General features: G+C 44.4%; 2 protein-coding genes across 4 annotated transcripts; both read left to right on the top strand.

Moving 5' to 3' along the window:
- The first annotated feature begins 4,225 nt into the window (after nt 1-4,225).
- On the top strand, nt 4,226-10,285 carry LOC123112527 (uncharacterized). 3 transcript variants are annotated; one of them, XM_044533539.1, is made up of 4 exons: nt 4,226-4,597; nt 4,721-4,840; nt 6,835-8,112; nt 9,072-10,285. In XM_044533539.1, the coding sequence occupies exons 1-4, from the start codon at nt 4,390-4,392 to the stop codon at nt 10,094-10,096; spliced, it is 2,631 nt and encodes an 876-aa protein (XP_044389474.1). In that variant the 5' UTR covers nt 4,226-4,389; the 3' UTR covers nt 10,097-10,285. The 3 variants fall into 3 exon arrangements, with proteins under 3 accessions (XP_044389474.1, XP_044389473.1, XP_044389472.1); XM_044533538.1 differs by having other exon boundaries at nt 6,742-8,112; XM_044533537.1 differs by having other exon boundaries at nt 4,721-4,867; nt 6,742-8,112.
- Nucleotides 10,286-12,486: 2,201 nt separating this feature from the next.
- LOC123112528 (peptidyl-prolyl cis-trans isomerase FKBP15-1) lies at nt 12,487-14,884 on the top strand. The gene is made up of 6 exons (XM_044533540.1): nt 12,487-12,656; nt 12,782-12,831; nt 13,668-13,730; nt 14,172-14,262; nt 14,352-14,456; nt 14,536-14,884. The coding sequence occupies exons 1-6, from the start codon at nt 12,596-12,598 to the stop codon at nt 14,622-14,624; spliced, it is 459 nt and encodes a 152-aa protein (XP_044389475.1). The 5' UTR covers nt 12,487-12,595; the 3' UTR covers nt 14,625-14,884.
- The last annotated feature ends 974 nt before the right edge of the window (nt 14,885-15,858 follow it).

Raw genomic sequence — 15,858 nt, 5'->3', positions numbered from 1 at the left:
TCAAATCTAAAATAAATTTTTATTGCACAAAAAAAATATGAACTGCATTCGAATTAGGATTTTTTTTGAAAAATTGACTACAATCCTGGACTTGGCGATATTTTTCAAAATAAAACTCAGTGTTTAACATGCTTTCGTGGGGTATTGCATTATTGTTTTGTCAAAACTTGATTCATAGCTTATGTGATTGAAACATCTGCACTTGGGGCTCAGGCGAGGGGGACGAGGTGATAGTCCTCACTGATAAATTACAAATAGTGTGTAAAATGTTGGAAATAGATTTGAAGTTAAATTTTTGTATGAACAAAAACAATAATCTCAAAGAGTATATTCAACGATGATCTTGATTCATAGATCTCACCAAAGAAAAGGTGTGTTCGGAAATGTTCCCACAACCAACCAACAACAAAACAACAACGAAGCCTTTAGTCCCAAACAAGGTGGGGTAGGCTAGATGTGAAACCCACAAGATCTCGCAACCAACTCATAGTTCTGGCACATGGATAGTAAGCTTCCACGCATCCCTGTTCATGGCTAGTTATAGATGAAAGCTGCTAGGATATTGAGGGGTGACGACTACGATTAAAGAAAAGGAAGGGTTGGTCATGCGAACTAAGGTATGATTATAGCTTCTTGCATGACATGTTTACATTGTGCACGAAAAGATCGATTTACGGAAATAAAGTGGACTTGATTTGTAGGATTATTCTCTTGTGAAACAAAATGGATTGCTAATAGTTCAGTTGATTAAAAATGTATATATCGGTCAACATTGTCCGATCTGATTATGACCATTTTAAAATTGACCCGCATAAAATGAACATGTAAAATTATTTTTGGAATTTTTGAAACTTTAAAATATCGTTTTCGAACTAAAGTGCTCCAAAGCATCCATACATCACTCTCAGAATGAGAAAACGACATGCCAGAAACGGCTCGAGACGTAGGGATAGAGGAAATGATAGGGTGAGATGGTGTGTGGTGCATGATGAGGGATTCATGTGCAGTTCAAGTCTCTCTCTCTAGCTAGCTAGCCAAGCTACATAATGTACGAGTTTGGCATGTGTAGTGGAGGTCAGTCGTCTGGGCTGGACAATCACGTCCACTTCAACTGCATGCTAGTGCTAGCTTAGCTTGGAGTCTTTAACCACTACCTGTCGTCTATATTATCCAACCTACACGAATAGGCACGGTTGGTTACTTACAAGTAAGTTAAGGTCAGTAGAATAGTAGGAGTAGATGGATAACAATATTCCTAGTGTAGTGTGGTATCAGTTGGCACGTCGCTGCTTTCCCTGCCATCTGCCAGCACTACCCATAGATATGCCAATAATGAACATGCCATGAAACTGGTTTTGAACTCAGAACGTTTGTATTGATGTACAAGAAAGTACTCCCTTCATTCCTAAATATAAGGCTTTTTAGAGATTTTAATGCGAAGTTTATATAGACATATTTTAGAGTGTAGATTTACTCATTTTGCTCCGTATGTAATACATATTGAAATCTGTAAAAGACTTATATTTATGAACGGAGGGAGTAGTACGATACTGGATTAGATAAACTCCTACATATATATACGGGCACAAAATCGGCGTGGACTAAAAACTAGACGAGATATCATCCTCATCCTCCAAGGGAATCCTTCTCGCACGCCACTTTTTGAAACACTTTTTCCTCTGCTTTATTAGTCACGTTAACTTCTTATATCACCTCACAAAAAAAGGACCTTTAACGATCCTGTCATCAGGCCTAAAGAGTATAGACGATGGCGGATATGAATGACCACACTCATATTCGACATTCCAAAATTAGGCCTCTGCCCTGCAGCCCACCTTGCGGCTACCCAGCGCAATCCGGTCCAATCGGGACGATGACGAGATGAGCTTTTCATTTTTGGAATTTGATAAGTACCGAACACACCATAACTTCGAACATTTTCGACATCAAGTCTAGTGATGCGGCGATGACAATTTTAGTTGTTAAACATGACAACTTGATGCTTCAGTTTATTTTTTAAGAGAAAGCTACCGTGTTTGCCAACAAATTATTATCCTCACCTCACTAAACTTGGTGTCGAAGACGTTCAGAGCTGTCCTTATCAGTTTTTTATGTGAGGACAATGACGAGATAAGCTAGGTTGAAATGGGCGCTTGCTCTTTCCAGCGCGAACAACCGTACGTGCAGTGCAGCACGAGCACGTAGGCACAGCGCGTACGTGTAGCTAGCACAGCACGCCCATGATGGAGCTGAGCATATATCAGATCCGTTTTCCTCTGGAAAGACAGGTGATGGGGAAAAGGGGCAATGCCATGAACTAGTTCATCATGGCCCAGTGCCAGTGGGCAGGGGTCGAGATTCGAGATCACGGGAAAGAGATGGTCCTTCGGTCCCGTATATGCGTGCGTGGGTCGACCAAAGGGGCCACGTGTCTGTCCTCCGTGTTCCGTGAACCTGTGACCGTGGTCCGTGGTAGAATTTGCGCCGGACAACCATTTTTGGTTCCAGGGGTTTCAAACGCTCAACACACGACTTTTATGTGAAAAACGTAATTGTATAGCAACATAGTTGTACAGTCAAGATTTTTTATCATAAATCTGACTAGAAAATGTAAGTTTATACCACAAAAGTTGGATCGTAGATTCATATTCGAAATAATTTTCACTGGTACTATTTTTGTGACTATTTCTTTTTACCAATTTAGTTCAAGGTCAAAAATTGATCCAAAACACTATAAGGGCTAATAAATACTTTTTTTAAACACAATACATACGCAAACGCTTATATACACGCGCATACACTCACCCCTATGAACGCATACACGCACACCTTACCCCTACTGAGTAGGGCTAATAAATACTTGGGCGGTGGAAATATACATACACTGATAAAATGACATCGACTGAGGTTATTCATAAAATGCATGTTCTCACATGAGGATTATGTTTTCCAAAATACACAAGCATACCCATAGAACTCGTAAAAGATCCACTAGATATAGCACTCCTACACTCTACAAAGAGTTGGTAGTAGCCCAATGTACCGGACGTTCAGACCAGCAAGATCCACACACCATAGCCTCATAATACCAGTTTGTTATTCCCGTTGTCCTCCACTAACCCTAGGCGGGTAAGACAAACTCCCCCCTCCAGACTTCACCAATGAGTCCGTGGATTCGCCTCCCATCCGTCTGTCGCCCCGAGGCCGGTAGCAGAGAGGGGAATCCCGGTGCCTCCGCTCCTATTAGTAGTTCAGGTTAGGTTTTTTTAGTCCGCATTGGTGCGGCACTTAGGCGGATGTCGGCGTTTCTTCTTTGAGATTGTCTTTTGTACTTCGGTCTTCATAGATTCTGTTCATTTGGACTTAGTCGACGAAATGTTAGTGTTTGTCGTCATGTGACGAGATTTGGTGTTAGGTGCTTCGTTTTTATATAAGGGTTCAATGTCGTCGACTGCGGCTCCAGGGCGCCGCGGGTCCTTATGGGCATATACACGAAGACTTTCCAGCTTTCATCGACAAGGTCAAGCCAGGTCCTTCTGCGGTAGTAGTGGTCGTTCAATGGTCTTGAAATTTTAATGTATTTTTTATTATGTTTGAGATGATTTATACTTCTGATGAACTTTTACACTAGAATGATGTTTTCTAAAATACACAAACATATGGGCATAAAACCTCAAATGACCCACTAGGTAGTAGCCCAGTGTACCGGACCAGCAAGCTCCATACACCAATTAGGCTCGTAGAGTAATAATCAAGCCAATCCAAACTCCATCCATGGGTAACCGTGCAAAGCACAGCAGCGACCCTTTACCCAGCGAACAAAAAGAACGAGAGAAAGAGCGACCCGCATCGCTTTCCGCCCCCCACACGCGCCACTCCACCAGCGGCACGCACGGCCTCCCTCCCCCTCATCTCAGCCGTCCATCTTTCACCCAACGGCTGGATCCCACGCCCACCCCGCACGCTCGCCGCAGGTGGCCCCCCACCCTCCTCCTTTTTCCCTCCACCCCTGCCCTAAAAACGAAACCCATCGAAATTGCGCCCGCCCGCCGAGTCCACCACGCACATGGCCCGCATTGATGGCGCCACCGCACGGGCCACCCCACTCGCCGACGTCGAGGCCCCACCCTCCCCCGGCCCCGCCCGTCAGCCTCCGGCCCGGCCTGCCTAAGCCCCCGCCCGTGCCGCCCAAAGCCTTTTAACTCCGCCCAAACCCCCGCCGTTTGTCTCGTCTCGTCCCGTCTCTAAAAAGGAAGGAGGGGCAGGGGTAGAGTAGCACTCCGTTGCGTCCGTTCCCATCTGCACACCGTCTCCGGGTTTGTCGCCGTCGACGACTCCGCCATTGCCGCCGGCCGAGCGTCGAGCAAGCGGACGGGGGGCGAGGCGGCCATGGAGGGCGACGAGGCGGCGAGGCGGGGGAGGGAGGCGCTGAGCGGGGGCCACCTCTGCCACGTCTGCGGGCACCAGTACCCCAACCCCAACCCCAGCGCCAAGCTCCGCCGCTCCCACCGCAGGAATTCCTGCCGCAAGGTCACGCCGTCGGCCGAAGAGGAGGACGCCGGGCCGCGCAATGCGGGAGAGGGCCGCCTCGTGCTTGGTACGTACCGTACGGGCCCGTGCCGTGCGACGCGGCGGTGCTTTGGTTTTGTTTTGTTCTGCTTGGGGTTTGGTGCTGGTTTTGGGTCCGCCGGTTCTGATGCACCGCGTCTCTGCGCTGCAGGTGCTGCGGGAGGACCAGGAGACGGGGAGGAGCCCGGCAATGGCGCGGCGAGCGGAGGCTCTGCCTCGCCCGGATCTGCGAACGGAGGCGTCGAATCGGTGGAGGACAGGGAGAACGCGGGTGTGTGCTCTCTGCTCCTCTCTACTGGTCAATCTGCTTACCCTGCCATTTCAGTTCGTCCATTATCATGCTGCTGATTCGTGTAAACGCAGAACTAATTTGCATAGCTTGCTTCTGTTGTGCTCTGTAATTATGCCGTGCCTTTTGTTGTTCTACCTCTCCTTTTCTAGAGGTTTGCAAAGGCAAAATGATTGGTTGCCTTTTTCCCCAGTCCCTCCGTTGAAGAGTTAATAGTGGAAATAGTACTTCCGTGGGGGCCTGTAATAATAATCTGATTGATTCATTTCATGCTTTAGCATTAAAGCTGAAAGCGCAGGCACTTTGCTGTTCGCCCTTGGTTTTGGGCCTTCGGGCCAATATTTTGGGTGCCAAGTACGATGTGGAGCAATTTGAACTGTAGATCTGAGCTTTGCTCTAGTTGCCTATCTTCGGCGTTGAATAAAGTAGTGGATTCCGGCGCGCTAATCGCTGAGGCGCAAGTACACGGTTCCACCTTTTCTTTACCTAGATTAATTATCGTTCCGTGTCTTATGGCAAGTTGGTGGCCTGATGTTGGCTGTCAGCAAATAAGAATTGTCTGTGCGTGGACGCATTGGATTCTTTCTCGAGTCTGACAGTCAGGAATGGGCGAAATGATTTGTTTGTGTCTTGGTTATCTGGAGTTTGTCCTCGAAATCCAACATATCTGTCGTTAGTTAGTCGTGCTGTTGGGTAGGATATCTTTGGAACATGTCGTTTCTACATTGGTTTCCCTTTGCTTAGCTTGCTCATAGTGGTCTTCCACCACATGCTGTCCTATCCTAGTCACATGTGCGATCTGTTCTGTTGGGTGTGCGAAATATTTTAGTCTCGTTAGTTATGTGCCTATCTCCCAAAGTTTTGAACGTATCCTTGTATATATAATTATATATACACGTTGCTAGTTATTATCTACTTTGGAAGATCTCATATTTCGTGGTGTTGACATTTGTTCCCATAATTTATTAGTACCTACTTGTTGTCACCTGTGTCCATGTTGTCATGTATTAGTCCTGTCAGTTCTGAAATCACCATGCTGGTAAGTTTCGAACGATTTCGGTTCTCCAATGGTACAATCAGCTACTATTAGGTGTTTTTCAGGCTTGCCCATTTATTTTTTTGAAAGCCCATTTTTTAGTTTTGTCCCCTATATTAACAATGTCATTTCATCTTAAAAAAAGCAATGTCATTTCAGGCATGCTTTTGCAGTTAGTTGCTTCTGACTGCTTTGCAAACTTAGCTGCAAGAGAGGCATTGCAATGATCTTTTGTATTCTACTCCCTCCGTCCCAAAATAAGTGTCTCAACTTTAGTACAACTTTGTATTAAAGTTGGTACAAAGTTGAGACACTTATTTTGGGATGGAGGGAGCAACTTTTATCTCAGGTGTAGTTGTGGATTCAGTGCCCTTTGTCCATCATTGCATATCATTGCAGGATACCGCCACTAAAAAAATTACTAACAACTGTAGGTCCGAGGAGACAACATCCAATTGTAGTGTCTGTTTTATTTTTACTGTTTGTTCAAGTTTGCAAACATCAGTTAAATTTTGCACTACCAATTATCTTTAGTTGTCTTGACTGTGTTACTCTCTAGTTAGATTTGTCAGTATGACTTTGGTTTTGCCTTTCCTTCTAACTACAACAATCCACCTTACCTCTTTCTTCTGCCCATCTAATTTTCTTTATTCTTTCATACTCATTTGTTGCGTTGTGTTAAACATGCCTTGAAATTTTACCAATGTTTATTCCTAGTAGAAATACTGCCATGCATTTTTTTTCAGTTGTTTCTGGCTATTCCCATGTGCCATTGTATTTAATCATTTTCCCTTTTTATTTATATATCAGTGAGTGTGTGTTGACCTGTTGATTTACTGTTTTACAGAACATGCTTCTCCTAATGCTGCTAGAATTCAAGCCATCACCAGTGACTACATTGAAACCGGCCTGATTCCCAATAATTCTGCTGTAACTGCAGATGAAGGCAATGGAACCGATTCAGAAAGGCCTTGCACCAATGGAATGCAACATAAAGTGCCTGAAAGTTTCACTGAAATTGGACAGCTTGCAGTTGCACACCCAACTGAACGAGAAGATTGTCTTGAGGAGTACCAGGATGCATCTTCTTTTCTTCATCAATCAGATCCGGAAGATGGTGCAGCAATAGCACGTGAGTCAGATGTTCCTATGGAAATCAAGAATCTGGATAAAGGCTCAGTGGGTTCAAGTGTGGCTGCAGATGTAATCTCTCTTGAAAGATATGACACATGCAAATATCAGTTTTCAAGAGAATCAAGCATGACTGATTTTCCTGCTGGATCCGAAGTTGAAAACGAAGCTGAATATTATGCGGAGAATAGAACTCCTGGATTGGTCAGGCGTGAAGATGTCTTAAACCTCCAGAGTACAGGTGACTGCTCAGCAGACATTGACAGCAACAATGCAGATTTTGTGGTTGACAGCAAATCTGATAAAACATCAGGCAGTTGTGAGTTTATTGGTGATTTGAATCCCTCGTCTCTTCAGAAGTGCTCTCCGCTTATGTCCGACCCAGGATCCCAATCTGCATGTTCCAGGAAGGTGGACAGCTTCTTTAAAGATGGTATGGAAGTTCTGGATTGCATGTCTGAAGTATCGCCAAGAGAAGAAATTGTAGAATCATATCCTATTGGATCTGAAACAACATCTAATTCTGGAGACGAGGTGAAGCTAATTCATACTGAAAGTACGTCAACTGATCACTCCACAGAGCGCTCTTCACAGAACTTTTCTGCTCAAGATACTTCAGGTGTTCAGCTGCCAGATGGTAACTCTTGCTTGGTAAATTCAGTATGCTCTGTACCTGGTTATAAGAATGATCTGGCTGTTACTAATGTTGATGGCATGCTCAAGTCCAATGCTGAAGAGAACTGCAGTGAAGGCATTTTAGTTAAGGGCAGTGCGTTGGATTCTTCCTGTGAGGCAAGGTCTGAACAACAAGAGGACATCTGCAACAGAGAGAGTGCCACTGAGGTTCCAACAAATTACCAAGTGTCTACAAGTCAGGAGCATGTCACATTACTAATGGATCAAGTGACTTCTACCAAGAATCCATTCAATGTAGATGACACCAGGAGTGATGACTTATTTGAGCTTGCTTCTGGTTACCATTTGGAGGCACCAAATGTTTTTGAATCAGAGCAGGAAGTTGACTCTACATCTCAGACAGTTTCCAACCAAACCAGTGTTGCTGATGGGAAACACTGTCCGATCTCAGGTGAGAATTCTGGGTTTTCACTTTCAACCTGTGTGTGCTTTGTACAAGTTGGTGATTATTATTTCTGTTGTAGTACTAGTAATGTCTCAGTTTGTTGATGAAATTCAGACAGTTCAAAACATCAAACTTTACTGGACATATTTGTACCATTGTTTGTTCTACCAATTCTTCTATTTTTGGGTTGGGAATCTACTATTCCTAAATAGTTAATCCCCATTAACTCTAATTCTCTGGCTCTCCATCTCACCAAGTGTGCCATGTAAGGCCTTGTACGATGGGAGATGCTTAGAAAAATAAACCGAGTTTTTCTGAAGCACCAGTGCCTATTTGTACAGGATAGACGCTTAGTTAAGAGTCTATCCTGTACAAATAGGCACCAGTGCTTAAGGAAAGCCTGGTTTATTTCTCTAAGCACCTCCCCTAAGCACCTTGCATTGTACAAGGCCTAAGCATCCACTAACATTATTTTGTAGCCCCATGCAAGCCACGTGCACACTCTTTGTTCACATATGGTGCAAGTATGAAAGATTTCTGCATTATAAAAATTAGCTTTTGATTTAGATAATTTTCGTCATACATAATTCATCTGGAATTAATCTTTGAATTCCCGCCGCAACATGCGGGGAAATCACCTAGTAATAACAGTAAAAGAAAAATGTAAGCTATGGAAGTTCATCTCAGTTGTTTAGTCTTGTTTTGCTTGATTGATCTTGTTTTGCTTGATTGATGTGTTTGAACACTTTCATATGGTCGTAGCTGGGATGAATAGTGTTTGATGTTTCAAGTTTGTTGTCTAAATACAAACAGTAGGATTAGTAACATGTTATTTTCGTATGTTAAAATTACTGAGTCTTGTTATTGCAGTCTTAAGTGTAGTACTAATTCTTTCCCTATGTTAGTTCTTACAAGTTTGGATTACATGATGTTGTGCACTGAAACTTACTGATCATATCTGGCAGATGATCGCATGGTAGCTGTGTCAAGTAAAAATGGATATGCAGTTGATGCAGAAGATGCGTCGGTCAGTAGTAGTGCAGATTCTGCGAAGAACGTTTTCTTGCATGATGCCTTGGTGAACCATGACAAGAAGGAAGGTGAATCACATACAAATGGCATCATCGATGCACCATCTCAAGTATTTCTGACAGAATTTGGCACAATGCCCGACTCTCAGGAGATCAATGCAGTCAGCACACATGTTGAAGAAAAGACTGGCACGGAAGACACCAAAGCAAAAGATGAGACTCCGGTAGAGAATATAGATGACTCAGAAGAAAAGAAACAGACTGAAGATGCTAGTGCGAAGGAGATGACTGCAGTACTGCACTCAGATAATGTCGAAGAGGATAAACTGGCTAAGGATACTGGTTCAAAGGAAGTGACAGCAGTGCAAAGCACAGAAAATATTCATGAAAAGGTTCAGACTGAAGACGATCGTGCAAAGAAGATTGATGGAGAATTTAACACAGCTGATGTTGGCAACAGGCAGACTGATGTCGCCAGCAAAGAAGAGAAAACAGATGAAGTGCAACAGACAGATAATGCTGAAGAAAAGAAGCAGGCTCCAGAAACTACTGCAAAGGAGACGAACGCGGTGCAAAGCAGGGATCAAGCTGAAGAGCGGAAGCAGGCTGAAGGGACAGTCGGTCTGGAGGGAAACAAGCAGAATGGAGAGATCGCTGCCGTTGGCTCGAGGCTGAATTCAGCAAGGATCAGCGTCCCCTTGAAGGTCCTCCTCGCCGAGGCAAGCCTGGAGGGCAAAGAGAAGAAACCCAGCACCAAGGAGCGGGTCCTGTCGTTCACGCGGCGAGGAGCGTCGAAGGACGACGCCTCATCGGCGAAGCCAGGGCCAGCCGGTTCGGACGACCAGTACTGGAACTCCCCCGCGAAGATGCCCCACGACAACAACAACAACGTCGACAAGAGATCCAAAGTGAGGAAGCAGCCGTGGATGCCCTTCATCTGCTGCCACTCCGTGCACTGATGCTGCCATTCATTCTTCCTCAGCTACGATCTTCTTTCTACATACGCCATGCGCATCTTGTTTGAATCCGTGGCACCCTTTTTAGTATATTTGCGTGAGGACTGGATAAGCTTATGTCTTGCAAACTTATGCCGCCCGAACTACTGTCATGTTCGTGTAGATAATCAATCAAGTTAAGATGGTCTGGTATCTCACCTGATGTTGCCGAAATATGTCGCTGTTGAGATGCTTTGGATCAGTGCGATTTTGATGCATCGCCAACTGACTTTGTGGTACGTATGTTGTTTGGTCTCATTTGCACTTGGATGTGGCTTTAGTCCTGCACGGCCGCTGACTAGGTTCATCAGCTCGTCTTTTTGGCCAAAGTTGCCTTTTCCCCAACATATTTGAGCATCGTGCTATATTTTATTCTTTTGTTTTGAGCTTGCTTGCGGACTTGAGATGAACTTCGTACTCTGTTGCTACTTTATTTACTCCCTCCGTTTCAAAATATGGCTTGCGTGCGTTTCTCGAGGTTCAACTTTGATCATAAAAATTTACGAAAATACTAACGCCCGCACATGTGGCAATTTTGCAACTCACCCACACGCGTGGATCACTGTTCAGTTAAGTTTGCATGAATCTTCACACACTGAGTCAGGTTTCGCGTGCCATGTAGGACGGGGCTAATGTGTGGGCATTGGAGAGTTTGCCCACACGCCCCGCAGCTATACCTGTCCATGGGAAGCCCGGCCCGACGCTGCCCCTGGGCCGGGCTCGGGCCTAGAATTTGAACCCGAAGGCCGGGCCGGCCCGAAGCCCAACGGGCTTTTAGGTGTTCGAGTTGGGCTCGGGCCCAAAAAACAAGCCCGTTGGTCGGCCCGGGCCGGGCCCGGGCCTGAGTTTTTTTGCGCCGGGCTTGGCTAGGCCCGGCCCGAGGTATGGCCAGGTATACCCGCAGCATGCGGCTTGCCTGCTACGCTCAGTGGGCGAACTAGTTTTTGCCCATACAACCATCACCTAGTCCACGTGCATGTGGGCGAATTGTTTTTCGCCCACACGACACTCGTACATTGTTGGATGGCAACTGCAGTTACGCGTACGTGGCAACTAGGTAAACACAACTATGATTCGTTGCTAGACGGCAACTGCAGTTGCGCGTACGTGGCAACCAGATAAACACACATGGCAACTGCGATTAATCATACATGGCAACTATGGTTGGATCACACGTGGCAACTAGGTAAACACACATGACAACTACTGTTTGACCATATGTGGCAAGTAGTTAATCACATACGGTAACTATGGTTTGATTACACGCGGCAACTATCATAAATTAGACATGGCAACTATTGGTAATCAAAACAGATAAAGTTGCCATATTTTTACAACTACATTTGAAATTCCGGATAACTACATCTGCCATCCCGGATGGTAACTAATTGTCATCCCGTGGATACCTAACGTAGCTGCGTCAGGACGTGTGGGCATTTTTGCTTCGGGCCACACGCACGGAATGAAGATGAGTAGTACTTGTTGGGCGTGTGGTACGAAGTAGGGGCGCCCATACGTGTGGGCAATTCTAATGTTCACCCACACACAGCCCGTGTGGGCTGCCTCCTGCTCACGCCACACACGATATGTGGGTGGACGTCTAATATGCCACACGTGTCGGCGTTATCGGTGTCCTATTTAACCAACGAGACCGACTGCCGCGGGAGGAAAAATCACTGACCATAAATTTAACCAACGAGACCGATTGCGGTGGGAGCAAAAATCATTGACTGCGGCGGGAGCAAAAATCGCACACACAGTGATTTTTGCTTCCGCCGCAGTCGGTCTCGTTGGTTAAATTTATGGTCAAAGAAGCACGAAAATTAATGAAGCACTATATTTTGGAACGGAAGGAGTATTTAATAAATTAGTTGTGTGCATCACTCGATCCAGAGGCCGGGGATAATTCTTCTTTTCTAAATAAATATGTATTACACATCTGTTTAGATTGGATATCAAATGCAATGATTAATAAATTAGCTGTGCGATGCGGAGGCTGGGGATAATACTCCTTTTCTAAAAAAATATGTACTCTCTTCGTTCTGAATTATTTGCCGCACGTATGGATGTATCTAGATGTGTTTTAGTTCTAGATACATCCATTTCAGCACGAGTAATTTGGAACGGAGGAAGTATTACACATTTGTTTAGATTGGATATCAAATGCATTGAATTAATTCACAAAAAAAATGCATTGGATTGGATGACAATTGTTGTAGTATCAGACTAAGATTATTACAACATCAATTGCATGCTAGCCATTAATAAACTACATCTATTTTATGATCTGAAAATAAACTTTTATCTGTTTTTTTTTTGTATGAAAAAAACGAGTCAGTTTGGTCAAGTCCAACCCAACCCAGATACTAGTAGTTGGCACTGCCACTGCTCCTCTATAAACGCAACCCCTCACGAGTTCGCCCAAAATCCTCATCTCTACCCGAACAAACCCCAGCTGCATCCATGGCGAAGCCGCGGCTTCTTCTCTGCCTGCTGGTCGCCGCCGCCGCGCTCCTGCTCGTCGGTAAGCGACCCCGCCCGCCCGCCCGCCCGCCCGCCGTACCCTCGATCCCGAGGGCGCCCCGCGCGCCCCCATCCGTGCGCGGCACGCTCTGATGTCTGATCCGATCTGACCCCCGTTCCCTGCAGCCTCCGCCAAGAAGTCCGGCGACGTCTCGGCCCTCCAGATCGGCGTCAAGGTACGTGCCCTCAGTCTCTTGCCTCTGGTGCCATCAGTGGATACCGCCTGCGCGCGTTCAGAATTGTGTGTTTTCCTCCTGCGTGTCTCGCCGGGGGGATCGATTCATCCTGAGGGAAATAGATTAGATGCTGTGCAATCGTGAATTTCGTCGGATCTGAGGCCTAGTATGCGCAGATTATGTTAGTCTAGATCCGTTGGATAACGATCTTGATGGGTCGAATTTTCAGAAACGAACTGTCTTGGTGGGACTGATGTTCACACAACTCGAGGTTTATAGTGTAGATTTGGAGGTGATAGGTCACCATTTTAGTTTAGTTTAGTAGCTTGTTAACAATCAAAGGTTTCGCACAACCGATGACCTAAATCAATCAGTGTAGAGAGCAAACGCTTCTGCCTTTCTTTCAAAAACTGAATACGCTAGCAGACCGAAGCTGGAGCGATTTGCTTGAAAGTTTTAACAAAACCTTGTTGTGAGAAGCACCATCCACAATTTTGCGCAATATGCTGATATTATAAGTATTAGCAAAGCCTTGTTGTGAAAATCATCATCCAGGATTTGGTTTAATACTGATCTTAAAGATACATTGTTATGGATCGAGATGAGCCAAAGGAAATAATTGCTACTAATGAAACGAACAGTAGTTACATGGATACTGGATTTCAAGCTGAACTGTGATAGAGCATAAATAAATTTAGAGAAAAGGCCGTCTGGCCCTGCCTTTTCTTTTTGTAAGAAAGCAGTAGAGCATAGGCAACACCATTTGCTAGCTTCATTTCTGGAATTCAGTTATTATGCTTCTTATCTTGTTATTATGCCCATGTTGAAATTTTCAGCACAAGCCAGAATCGTGCAGCATCTCGGCTCACAAAGGTGACAGAGTTAAAGTTCACTACCGTGTAAGTTCAATATTCTGCTGTGTGACCTGGATCTGTTGTTTATTTTTGCAATATATAAGCCATGGCAATTTGTCATGGAGAGTTCTGACTTGAGTTTCTCTTTGATTGTGACATTAGATAACTTTATTGTCCTCTTTCTTTCCACTCATTTCACTCTAACTAGTATGCCTTAACTTACCCCTTCATTCCGTAAAAGAAGAAAAGAGAACTTAGTCCTTCAGTACAACCCTAATGATTTTTCTCTACTGCAACATGTATGATACTGAAAAAAAAGTGAATTTGCTTTGAGGAAGCTACAAAACATCTTTTTGATCCAATGTAAAGATAGTTAGAACTTACGCTAGAATTTGTTAATTCAACCATCCCATAGGTGTACTTAAAGAGGTTTAATGCTACATGATATAGGAATTCATTTCTGAATCATGTCTTTTCTGTCACCAGGGAACACTTACCGATGGAACAGTTTTCGATTCTAGCTTTGAAAGGGGTGACCCGATTGAATTTGAATTGGGCACTGGTCAAGTGATCAAAGGTAATTGTGAGAAGGGCCCATTGGATAACCAGTAGTTTCTTCATTTACAATTTGGTTCTGTGTCTGACTGTCCATACTTCACCCTGTAGGATGGGACCAGGGTATTTTGGGCATGTGCATTGGTGAGAAGAGGAAGCTGAAGATCCCTTCAAAGCTCGGCTATGGGGATCAGGGATCACCACCTACCATTCCAGGTATACCATTTTATGCTCTCTAGCTAGCAGGCAACTGTTTTTCTTGCAGATTTCTGATGAGTCCTTTTTTCTCTTGCAGGCGGAGCAACTCTCATATTCGACACAGAGCTTGTCGCTGTCAATGGCGAGCCATCTAGCAAATCAGACGAGGATGACGCTGATCTGTAGGCAGCTCGGCGCAGCACGATCTCCCAGTTATCAAATCGAATAGGACTATGTATGGGAAACTTACTCTTGTAGGGCAGACACAATGAGGCAGGAACATTGTCTTACCATGATCAAACAGAGGAGTCTTAGTTCTCAAAATCGAATAGATCAAGTGACTTTTGTTACCGTATGTAATTCTCTGGAATAATTCTCCTATCTACCTTGTTACTTTTGCTTTTGTTCTTGGAATGGTTATAAAGTACTACTCCCTTCGTTTCTTATTTTATAACTCTACATATTAGGTTTGTCTTAAGTCAAACTTGGTACAGTTTGACCAGATTTATATTAAAAAGTTATTAACATTTACAGTATTAACAATTACAGTGTTAAAATATGTTGCATGATGGATCTAATGATATCCATTGTTATTGGCAATGCTAGTATTAGTTTTAAGTTTTAACTTGTTCAAACATCAACAAGTGGACTTGAGACAAACCTAATATGTGGAGTAAAAAGGAATTGAGTATAAGATTTGTCATGTCGACTTGGATTTGACTCCAATGCAGCATGGATTTAACGAGTCAGAAATTTTAGATTTTTAACCGTCTCAGATTGCATTCCCCTGTGTACTTGGAAAGAAGTAGGACGGACCCAGCTACATCTTTCTGCCAACGTGCTGTGCTTTCATCAATCAGCTTACAAACTTTCTGTGGCCGGTGGTGAGTTAGCCATGCAATGGGCCGCATAGAGTAATCCCGTGGGATCCAATTTTGCTGCCAGTTACCTGCAGTTGTACCCTCATCGATACGAGGATTTAGGCCATGTGAGAGGACCTGCTCCTCCTCCACTATTGCCCTCCAAATCTGAGAAAGATGGCCACCAAGTTAAGCTTAAAAAAAAAATCTGTACTAGGATAGTACCTTGCTTTCAGATTTTATGTGCTTATTAAAATGTCCGGAGCTTGCAAGATCCGCCATGCTTGCCTTGCCAACATGGCCAAATTAAATAGCTCTATATCTTTGAAACCCAAACCCCCTTGGTATTTTGGTCATGTCATCACCTCCCATGACACCCAACTCATTTTTCTTTCCTCGCGCCTACTACCCCACCAGAACTTCCTAATGATAGAGTTTATTTGAAGGCAGAGTCCGCAGGGTAGTTTAAAGCAAGACACATAGTAGACTGGTGTCGCGTGCACCACAGATTTGTTAAACATATCTTTCCCTCCGGAAGTAATCTTTTTGTCCATCAAACT

This window comes from Triticum aestivum, chromosome 5B, assembly GCF_018294505.1.
Source record: "Triticum aestivum cultivar Chinese Spring chromosome 5B, IWGSC CS RefSeq v2.1, whole genome shotgun sequence".
Classification (NCBI taxonomy): Eukaryota; Viridiplantae; Streptophyta; class Magnoliopsida; order Poales; family Poaceae; genus Triticum; species Triticum aestivum.
The sequence above is the reverse complement of the archived record's forward strand: the minus strand, read 5'-3'. Positions and strand labels throughout refer to the sequence as shown.

Bases quoted from the DNA above. Each gene is read 5' to 3' on its own strand.
- LOC123112528 (XM_044533540.1), top strand. From the start codon at position 12,596: ATGGCGAAGCCGCGGCTTCTTCTCTGCCTGCTGGTCGCCGCCGCCGCG. The intron at 14,263-14,351 runs GTAATTGTGAGA...TTCACCCTGTAG, and splicing joins CACTGGTCAAGTGATCAAAG to GATGGGACCAGGGTATTTTG. The intron at 14,457-14,535 runs GTATACCATTTT...TTTCTCTTGCAG, and splicing joins ATCACCACCTACCATTCCAG to GCGGAGCAACTCTCATATTC.
- LOC123112527 (XM_044533537.1), top strand. From the start codon at position 4,390: ATGGAGGGCGACGAGGCGGCGAGGCGGGGGAGGGAGGCGCTGAGCGGG. The intron at 4,868-6,741 runs GTCAATCTGCTT...ACTGTTTTACAG, and splicing joins CTCTCTGCTCCTCTCTACTG to AACATGCTTCTCCTAATGCT. The intron at 8,113-9,071 runs GTGAGAATTCTG...CATATCTGGCAG, and splicing joins GAAACACTGTCCGATCTCAG to ATGATCGCATGGTAGCTGTG.